The following is a 10,430-nucleotide window of genomic DNA, read 5'->3' as shown; positions in this document are numbered from 1 at the left end:
TAATTATTAAATATTAGCAATTTAAGCAAATTTGTGTATTCTTATATTGTTTTTATTAATAAATCAGTACATTTACTGAACCAATAATACGAGTAAATACATTAAGATATAGTAAGATATACCAGAGTTTAAAGGATCTTATAAAAATGTGTAATCCATAAGTATATTGATTGAAAGTGGGTTTTTTTTGGTACTAATCGAAATCTTTTGAATACAATTTTAAAAATATACTAGAAGATGATCTGACAAAGAAAGATAAAGGTTTATTCCTTGTTTGTCATTCTATTTTTTGCTGACTTGGCTATATATTTGTTGTTAAATTAAGTATTAAACCTGATTGTACGTTGTACATTCAACTATTCGAAGTAGATGTTAGATATTTTTGTTTTTTAAATGCCCTATATGATGATATTTGTAGTCGTTTAGTATGAAATGTTGTGTCATCGTCGTCTTTTAGGCAAGGTTTTAAATTCGGATGCAAAAAATCATCACAAACTCAGTCCCTGTGGAGGATCTGCAGCCGTTCAGTTTCTAACCTTCTTATCCATGCGGTGATGAGTGGGGAGGGATGCTATTATGAGATGCTGCGCTGACTGGCTGCCAGAACGTTGTCTGAGGAGGGGGAGACTAGACCAGTGGATGCTGAAAAACACCAAACAAACAAGGCAAGCAGTCCAGAAGAATCCGTGCCAGGGCCAGACTGCAGCTGCTTTACCTTTTTTACTTGCCTCTCTTCATCTCCCTCTATTCCTCTCTCCAACTAGGTCTCAGCAGAAGTGTCTAACACGAGTCTGGTCCTGCTGGAGGTTTCTGCCTGTTAAAGGAAGTTTGTCCTTGCCACTGTAACTTGCTAAATGCTGCAAAGTATTCTGCTCACGGTGGATTAACATGAGATCAGACTGAGTCCTGAACAGAGAGTACGGTCTAGACCTGCTCTGTTTGGAGAGAGTCTGAGGAGAACGTTTGTTGGGATTTGGTGCTTTACGAATAAAGATTGATTGATTGAACCGCTTGATGGGTGGGCGTGGTTTTAGATACAGGTCTGTCAAAAGCACTCCTGTTGTTTTGTCAACACAGGACCAAATACAGGAGCTTTGTTGGGCAACAGAAACAACAATGCAGCTCATCTGTTATATAGATATAGACAAGCAAGCTGTGTTTCTCATTATACAGAACATTTAAGGTGCTTTTATTTGGTATTTTGAACCTATTTTAGATTCCTGTTTGAAATAACATTCATAATAAATCTTTAGACAACACACGTGAATGAAAACTCTGAGGTTCAAACCCATTTTTTGAGCTTTTAACACGCTTACCGAGTAGGTGGATGCCAAATACATACATGATGACTGTCCTACTTATCCCGTCTAATACTGGAGTATATCTGACTGAGCTTTGTGTTCTTACTTTAGTCTTTTAGCTCAAGTAGCTTATTGTCCCATGTGATCCAGCTGCGTTGAGGATGCTATCGTATTTCATTAAGTGCAGGGATAAAAGGTTAGAAACAGATAAAACTCCAAAAGATGATATGTTTATGATTGCATTATCCAACTCTTGCACATTTAAATCCCACAGGTGTGAAAGGACGCAATGAAAACACCAGTTTGCTCTTTGTGCATTACTTAAAAATGAAACAGTAATGTCTTAAGTTTAATTCATCACTGCACTGGACATAAATGTTGACAGAACCCAAATGAAAAAAGTGACATTTCTTCCCTTTCCCCTTTGTCACAAAACATACGTTCGTTTATTTGGACACTTAACTCTTTATACTGAACCAGAGCGACAGCAGCAAATACTCAAAGCAACATTTCTGAACAAATAAAAGCGCTTTAACTTCAGCACAAACTGTGCAACAACCGCCGGTATTCTATGAACTGAAAACACAAGCGTTGGTCCAGCTCATTTAATACATTAACTTTCAAACCAAAACCTTTCTTAGTACTGTGTGTGTGTGTGTGTGTGTGTGTGTGTGTGTGTGTGTGTGTGTGTGTGTGTGTGTGTGTGTGTGTGTGTGTGTGTGTGTGTAACTTTATGGGAAGTTTAAAATCAGTTCAAGCAGACAGACAGAACTGGACTGATTAGAGAGAAAGCAGGCAGCGATGAGGAGATGCTCACAGCTCTACTGCTTCGCTTAGCAGCCCATACTGTGCACACGACTGCAGTAAAAATGTGTGTGTGTGTGTGTGTGTGTGTGTGTGTGTGTGTGTGTGTGTGTGTGTGTGTGTGTGTGTGCGTGTGTGTGTGTGTGTGTGTGTGTGTTAATGTGTGTGTGTAAGCGTGTGTTAGTGTGTATGTTGGCCTGTGGCAGACAGGGCAGTCGTCAAATCAACATCAGGACCTGATGGATGGAGATGCCCTGGACTCTGCTCCTTGCTGGGGCCTGATTGAACACTGGAACACCCCTCCGCTCCGCTGGTCTCCTTATTTCCTTTCCTCATCCTGTTTTCTAACAGCACTGCTTTCTCCTCGCCTTCTCAGGCTTTGATCTCAGGAGGCGACGTGTACAGCTGTTCAGAGTTCTCTGCCCCCAGGTCCTCTGAGGAGAAACACAGGATAAAGAAAGAGGGAGAATCAGAAAACCCGACTGCTGGAACACAAAACTCCTCATTTAAGAAACAATTGAATCAGCTGAACTCTCAGACACTTTAAAACATCTCTTGTCTAAGATTCATGCTCAGTGTCTTAAAATGAGCTCTACATGAAGAAGTGTTTAAAGATCGTTACCGGGAAGGACACACTTCCACAGGCCGTATGTTTTCCCCACAGCCGTCTGCCACAGTCGCAGCGTGCCGTCCTCAGACCCGCTGGCGTACAGCTCTCCGTCCGGACTGAAGCGCACACAATGAACCGGACCAAAGTGACCTTTATAAGACTCTGTGGACAGGAGGGACAAAATCAGGGTTAGACAGGGTTTCTTTTATCCCATACTTTTTAGAATACTGATGAAGCAACAGACAAAGTAAATTCATCAGTTTCAGATTTAATTGGAAAACTATTTTGAAGAAGGAAGCATGACTTCTCTACTGGGACTCAACTTGCCTCCCTTGATAATGCAGAAGAAGTTCAACCTGTTGATTGCTTAAGACGCTGAGTATTGCGCTGATATTTCAATGAATAAACTAAAAGAACTTCCATAAAGTCTGCATCGTGATTGATAGGAAATTTAGCAAGGTCTGTGCATCAAGTCCTGTCAAGTAAGATATGCAAAATGTGTTTACCTAGCAACAGGCTCCAGAGTTTTTATCCTCCTGGAGTTCTGGGTCAGTGTGCTATATCACGTGACAGAGAGGAAGCATTTTCATATCTCTAATGGATGGTACCGGTGTAAAATGTGATGTGTAACATTTGACCTAGACTGGGCTGCTTGGTGGATATGCAGATTGACCTCCTGACGCTGGATTACTCATTTATAAGATTGCATATCTTGAGTAAAAGCATCTCACCTAGCTCCTCTTTTGTGCCATAGTCAAACTTGTAGAGCTTGAAGTCTTCTCCACCGGCTACAAAGAAATCCTTCTCTGGGTGGAGTGAGGCCGAGTTGATGGGAGCCGGAGCGTCCACTGTTTTGATCAGGTCCAGGCTGGAGTAGAAACAGAAACACTCTAATTACATACTTCACTGTTCATGTGATTTTAGAGAAGCTGAAGGATGGAGCTGAATTTAAAGAGATGTGTCTGTGTGTTTTCATAGGATAAACTTTTAAAAGCTTTTCAGAGCTGATCAGTTTGATCAGTTTTATGTGATGTATTCAGAGTAGGTGTGTGAGTCTCCAGGTTGTGTGTGATCAGAGAGCAGCCTACCTCAGAGCGTTGTAGAAAGCGATGGTCTTTCCAAAAGTGATGACAAGGATCTCTCCATCAGGCAAGTACTCCATGCTGCTCACAGACGTGTCGAATGACAGAGTCTTCACCTCCTCCATGGAGCTTCTGTCCCACAGCCTACACACACACGTAGAGAGAAGAGGAGAGAGAGAGAGAGAGAGAGAGAGAGAGAGAGAGAGAGAGAGAGCGCGCTTAGAGTCTCAGTCACCATCAGGAGGATGGGAGTGTGGAGCATGGACACTCTCACTAACCGTATGGTTTTGTCCTCGGAGGCAGAGAGGATCAGTTTGTCGTCATTGCACCATAACGCTTTCTTAATGGCTGAGGTGTGACCGGCGATCTCCTGAGGGGCTTCATGAGACACAGATACAACAGTTGATTACGAGAACAGTCAAACAATTTAAAACATGAACATCAGGGATCGGCTGGCTGAGCCTCAAAGACTTTCACCTGCCCTTTGTTTCCAACACGATCAACAAAAAGAGAAAGTGCTGCACTGACAGACGCATGGGTTACAGGAAGAATCAAAATAGAAAGCAGCTTTTAAAAACCCAAGATACATTATTTCTTGACTGGGATACTTGGCTGAAACTTGACCTAAGTAAATGTTAGCTAGCTAGCGGAAGGAATTTAATAGGAATTAACTTTATTAATAAAGTAAAATCTTATCTTAATTTAGATTTTGTCTATTAGTGAGGGATAGAATATAAGATCCATTTTTTTAACACATCCATGTTGTACCAACTCAATCTTCAAGACAACATTAAAGTCAGAAGATTATTTATTCTAACATCGTCCAAGTGGGACGATTTGAGGAGCCAGTTATACGAAGATAAATAAGTGTTCTTGTTTATTTGTCTTGGCATGAGCCAGTGTCCTCCCTGAACCCCTCACGTACCTGCTTCAGGGTTACTGAGATCGTAGATCCGCAACAGCTTGTCGTTTCCTCCTGTGAGCAGATAGTTGCTGTCCTGTGAGAGGAAGAAGAATGTTAACACCTGTAGTTAGAGATTCAAATAAAATACATCAGGCCTATGAATGTGTTGGTTGACTCTGTACTCACCTGAGTGAAGGTGACCGTCTTGACTATGTGTTTATGTGCCAGCGTGAGGACCTCGTCTCCGCTCACTGCGTCCCACACCTTTCTGAAAGCACAGAGGTCTTCTTCAGTGGATCGTAGCTTTAAAGCTTCACTCATTACAAATATTTAACTTTAAATTGTCTCTATCATCTTGAGAAAACATCTGTTGTGAATTGGCGCAGTATAAATAAAGCTTGATTGATTGGTTCGGCCTCTGACATTCATTGTCGTCTTACTTCCTTACCTACAAGTCAGCTAAGATCACTAAAGGTTCAGGTCCTAGTCCAGAACCCTGATACCTAGGATTCTCTGATCTGGACTAGATTATTCAACATAATATTTTAAAGACAGTTTAAGATTTATGTCGCATTTTTCACAAATAGAATTTCACAAATCTGAAACTGTGTTTTATGGAGACTATGGCCTCTCTAGATTAATCGAGTCCAGATCTGAGAAGTCCAGGTGTAGTGGTTTTGGATAAGGACTTTGTTTCACTAACCATCCGGTAACAGCCAGATTGGAGGCTGCAAATAAGACATTGCAGTGTCACAGGGAGAGAGAGTGTGTGTGTGTGTGTGTGTGTGTGTGTGTGTGTGTGTGTGTGTGTGTGTCAGAGAGAGAGAGTGTGTGTGTGTGTGTGTGGTGGCTGGATGGTTGTGAAGGCAACCCCTGAAGGTGTTTGTGAGGACTCACGCTGTGAAGTCAGCTGCGGCTGTGGCTGCTTTGGTGGCGTCTGTATTCAGAGTGGCTCCCCAGACAGCACCTTTGTGACCCAGAAACGTTCCTATCCAGTCCCCTGTGTCTCCCTGGCGCAACATGGGCTTGCCATCTGAGGAGAAGACAGAGAGGACACAGATTACATCACAGGGAGAGAGGAGGTGACAGCTGGCAGTACAATCTGGGGATGCTGCAGTCAACAAGTGTCTAACTAACTCAGTATTTTTGCCCTGAAGCACACCTTTTAAAGATTTATATCCACACTCATGTTCAGCCTGTAGATATGACAAAGCTTTATAGAGACAGAAATACAAAGAACAATGTTTGAGTCTGTGCTGAACAAAGAAGGTAAGGTGTACATGGATTCATTCAGCTAACAGACGTGACACCTTCTGATTCTTCTTCATCATATAAACGTTAAAGCTTCCACAGCTAGCATCAGTCCCTGGTTTACCTTTGCAGGCGCTGATGAGGAAGTATCCGTAAGGAGTGATCCCGCTGAAGGCCAGGTCCACCACAGGCCGGGTGTGACCGGAGCAGGTGAGCGGGGTCTGTCTCATCGCCATGGTCCCTCAGCCGGGCCAGAGACGGTTCAGACTGAGGGGGAGACCGGTACAAGAGAGCTAGCGGCTACCTAACCGGTCTGCTAACCGGTCTGCTAGTGAGTTAAATGAAATAAATACAGCGAGCTAATCAGCTTTTTGTTCAATAACTTCCGTTAAAATACCGGATGGTCTGTGAAATTATTAAATATCAACTATGTAAGTTTGTTAATCTTAACGGTGGGTCTCCCTCCCAGCGAAGGAATGGCTAGCGTGCTAATAGCTACAACATTGCAACTAACTAGCAGCGTGCAGTGAGGAGTCTCAGCGCAGACATTTAGCCACAACAAAGCTAACACTTCCGGGGCAAGACTTTCAAAATAAAACACCTCTGAAGAAACGGTCCACAATGATGATTCAGCGCTCCCACTGTTACTGTCCTGCTTTTAAAAGCTTTTTAATTCATGCCTAGAGTTCTAATTAGTTTACATAATTTAATGTTAATGTTAATGATGCACATAAAGATTTTTTGAATGCAGAAATTATTAGGCACCCCTAGATTATTTTAACATTTTCAAAAGAAGAAGAAAGAAACATACTTTATAAATCCCCATGGGGGAAATTCAATTTTCCCACTCGTGTTATTTTTTTGGTCATGCTACACACACAGTTTGGTATATACATACAATTTTATGCACAAACATGCAGTGGACATGCACTTATGGAGAGATGTCTGAGTGAGGATGCTGCCAACAACCAGTGCACCCAGCAGTTGGGGGTTTGGTGCCTTGCTTAAGGGCACCTCGGCAGTGCCCAGCAAGTGAACCAGCACCTCTCCAGCCACCAGTCCACTTGCCAAACTTCGTCCATATTGGGACTCAAACCGGCGACCCCCCGGTTCCCAAGCCATAATATATATCAAGTGAGGATATTGAGATATGCTGTATGGGTGACACCATTAACGCGTATAAAATATGTAATGTATATAATATGTGATGTATATATATGTCATGTATATAGTGTAGGAATCCTATGTGCTTTGGCAACAACATGTCTTTGTTCATGCCAAAAAAGTAAATTGAATTTTATTGAAAAATTACTGCCGCCCCATTCCATTTGAATGATGGAATATACATCTTTACATTCAGATTTAAGAATTTAATAGCTTTAGTCACCTAAAATCAGTCTCTAAATTCAGACGAATAACACAAATATGATCAACAAATAAAATACAAAAGGGCAAACACCTCTGATATAGTTGAAGGGTAATTAAAACAGATTTTAGCATCAATCTGAGTTTAAACTAATCATTCTAAAGGGTTCTTACAGTTTTATTAATTAACATTTTAAAGGCTATAAAATGCCCTCTTCTTGCTTCATAGGAGGATGAACCTGAGGTGTGTTGCTGCCCTCTGCAGGGGTACCTGTTCCTCAATCTTTCCAATCTTACGACTAAAACACTGTTATACATGACATCATCAGCTGACTGTGACTTAAATCTATGTAATTCAACTAAGTTTCCCAAATTTCAGTGTACTCTATAACATGATAATGTTAGATATTTATGTATGTATACTTCACTATTATATAAGGACATGATAATATGTTGGCTATTCTAACTGGAGACAAGTTTTCATTTATGATCTTAGCCATACAATACTGTGCACTGTACTAAAAGTCTATGTAGTACTACTACTGTGGTATATAGTTATAAGAAATTAGAATCAATTGTTGGTATGTAGTCAATATCCCCAATGTCTGGGAGTTGGAGTAATACATACAAGGTATATCTTGAATAAACTTTTTATGTTGATTACAGAGCTCCTGAAGTTTCATAAGGAGATCATTTGTATCTTGTCCACACACATTATCAGTGCCTGCAAATGAAGCAGGAGGAATGATTCCACTTGCCATTAGTTGCCAATAATTTCCTTTTCTGTGTGTATTTTTACGAGCTTTACACTGAGACTGGTATATTTTAATTGTATCTTGTGTGCACAAGATGATGACTTGTGCATACAAAATAATTTTCATGTGTAAAAAATCATCACCTTTGAGGACTTTAAGGGCTCAATAATGATTTGAGCTCACATGGTTGATGTTTATGGAACCCCTGAAGTCTCAAAATGGTACTACTTTTTTATTTTGTGCACACAAGATCTTAACTTTTGGGCACAAGATAATCCCAATGTAGAAACAAGTTATTACCTCATGTGCAAACTTTAATATAGTGTGCACACATCTTGTGTATATATGATATTAACTTTTAACATCTTAATTAATCAATTGCTAGAATGCATTTAATATCCCTAATGTCCTGAAGCTGGGGCTATAGGCCTACATACAATTGTATTATCTTGTGCATATAAGATGTTATCTTGTGTGCACAAGATTCTTTTCACTTCTTTGAGTTTCGGGCATGCAGGTTAGTCATTGGACTTTGTGTTTTTGTGTTTTATGTTATGTGTTCTTACAACTATAAGAAAATACATTAAACTAATTTGGATTAGAAATTAGTGTACATATTTATATTGATCAGAAACAATATTAAGAAGACTTTTATTCATGTGTTTCAAAATGTCGTTTACTTAACGTCAGTAATGTCAGAAATGTAGGATTTAAAAAATAACACATACAAATAAAAACTGAGTATTTATAATTTTCTTGAAAGAATAAGAAGTTTGTAATTGTTGGTTCTGATCTCCAGAGGGCGCATCCTGCTCCTCCTCCCTGTCCTGAGTGTGATGCTGCTTGCAGAGCAGAGGCTCCACAGTCTGCAGCAGGAGGATGACGGGCAGCGGGGAGTGTGCCTTGCTTCACGGCTGCGGGCAGAGATGGCGTCCTGGTGCCGGTGAATAAGCAGAAAAACGGAACAGAGGGAGTGGAAGAGGATGCGGGAAGAAGAGGATGAGGAGCTGCATCATTCGGAGCATCATATGGCCGAGGAAGACTTCCGATGAAGCAGAGAGCGCTGTGAGGTTTTCCACGGAGGTGTTTTTGTTCTTTTTATGAGATTTGAAGCAGAGGTGTGACTCCTCGGAGGGGGGCGGTGGGGGTTTGTTGTCTACCTCAGCTGTTTCTCCCCCCGGCGGGGCTCTCTGCTCATCCGACGCAGGGAGGAAAGGGCAGGGGGAGGCAGGCAGGGAGGGAGGGAGAGGGGGAGAGAGGGGCGATGGCCGCCGGAGGAGCAGGATGCGGGGAAACGGTGGAGCAGTGCCGGGCCGAGGTGGAGCGCCTGACCCGGGAGCTGGCGGAGGCCAACCGGGAGAAGGTCCGCGCGGCGGAGTGCGGGCTGGTGGTCCTGGAGGAGAACCAGAGCCTGAAGCAGCAGTACGCGGACCTGGAAGCCGAGCAGGAGGCGCTGAGGCAGGAGCTGGAGCAGCTGCAGGAGGTGGGCTCAGCAGGGGTATGACTCCGATCCGAGAAGTAGATCTTAGGAATCATGTCAGCAGCTTTAGTTCTGTCTGCTACAACATCTCCATAGCAGAGAGGAAATCAGTCAGTGAAAACATAATGACATAACTTCTTATTGTTTACATGTCTGCTCTGAAGGCTCACCTGCTGGACACAAAGACAGGCCCAGCTGAGGAGAGCAGGGTCCATACAGAGCATGACTTCTCTAAATGTGACACCAGCAGATCAAATCACAAGTTTCTACAAGATGCAAAGTCATTTTGATCTTTGAGAAGGTTTTATATCTGCTGACATCATACAGTTAGTTATGAGTGAAATGAGGAGCGTGGGGCAGACTGTGTGTAGAGAGTGGAGGCAGACTGTAGATTTAAAGAAGATGATCCACAGCAAAGCTGCTCAGAGGAGGAGACATATCTTGTTAATTAAAGCTCCTCAGATGAATTAGTTAAAAAAGATGAAAGCCGTACCTTTACTGTAAGAAGTTGTGAGAACAAACTGTACAAAAAACAGAAGTAATCAAAAATATAACACAAGTAAACACTTGTTAAACAACTACAGGTACTGCATCAATCAGGGTTACAGAGATCTTTAGATATAGCAAGCAACACTTGTCTTGATCATTTGCTGTCAGTAATTATTAATAGTTATGGGAAATGCATTCTTTGTGCACGCCCTCAGTGGTGAGAAAATTAAATTAAAATAGTTGTTTATGTAAAAAAAACATCTATTGTCTAACGTAAATTACACAAACTATTTAATAAGTGATAACTACTTACTCTACTTTTCAAATATGACTGTATTTGAACTTCTATACCAGCAATAATACTTAAACTAACAAGTTTAAGCTAGCAA

At 41.6% G+C, this 10,430-nt stretch overlaps 2 protein-coding genes across 7 annotated transcripts in view; one reads left to right on the top strand and one right to left on the bottom strand.

The window, feature by feature from the left end:
- Window positions 1-1,603: 1,603 nt before the first annotated feature.
- strap (serine/threonine kinase receptor associated protein) lies at window positions 1,604-6,522 on the bottom strand. The gene is made up of 9 exons (XM_034673365.1): window positions 6,077-6,522; window positions 5,599-5,734; window positions 4,888-4,969; window positions 4,723-4,795; window positions 4,076-4,175; window positions 3,804-3,941; window positions 3,447-3,583; window positions 2,728-2,877; window positions 1,604-2,539 (listed from the first exon to the last, which is right to left on the bottom strand). Exons 1-9 carry the CDS (start codon window positions 6,186-6,188, stop codon window positions 2,478-2,480), a joined length of 990 nt encoding a protein of 329 aa, XP_034529256.1. The 5' UTR covers window positions 6,189-6,522; the 3' UTR covers window positions 1,604-2,477.
- Window positions 6,523-8,830: 2,308 nt separating this feature from the next.
- The window catches only part of LOC117804905 (protein bicaudal D homolog 1-like), a 43,790-nt gene continuing 42,190 nt past the window's right edge, over window positions 8,831-10,430 (top strand). For 4 of the 6 annotated variants that reach the window (XR_004629288.1, XM_034673357.1, XM_034673361.1 and 1 more), the window contains exon 1: window positions 9,337-9,555. Coding sequence is in view for 5 of the 6 variants with exons in the window: in XM_034673357.1 (XP_034529248.1) it covers window positions 9,337-9,555 (219 nt within the window). In the remaining variant the exon portion in view is untranslated. Of the gene's footprint in view, window positions 9,571-10,430 lie in introns of all 6 variants that reach the window. The other 2 variants (XM_034673360.1, XM_034673358.1) reach the window with 2 other exon arrangements.

Source organism: Notolabrus celidotus, chromosome 21, assembly GCF_009762535.1.
Source record: "Notolabrus celidotus isolate fNotCel1 chromosome 21, fNotCel1.pri, whole genome shotgun sequence".
Lineage (NCBI taxonomy): Eukaryota > Metazoa > Chordata > Actinopteri > Labriformes > Labridae > Notolabrus > Notolabrus celidotus.
This window is presented reverse-complemented; position numbering and strand designations above follow the sequence as displayed.

What these genes read in the sequence shown, in the direction of transcription:
- strap (XM_034673365.1), bottom strand. Translation starts at nt 6,188, where the DNA reads ATGGCGATGAGACAGACCCCGCTCACCTGCTCCGGTCACACCCGGCCT. An exon ending in GCTTTCTACAACGCTCTGAG is followed by an intron (nt 3,584 to 3,803) that starts GTAGGCTGCTCT and finishes TTTCTACTCCAG; the next exon opens with CCTGGACCTGATCAAAACAG. An exon ending in TGGCACAAAAGAGGAGCTAG is followed by an intron (nt 2,878 to 3,446) that starts GTGAGATGCTTT and finishes TCCTGTCCACAG; the next exon opens with AGTCTTATAAAGGTCACTTT.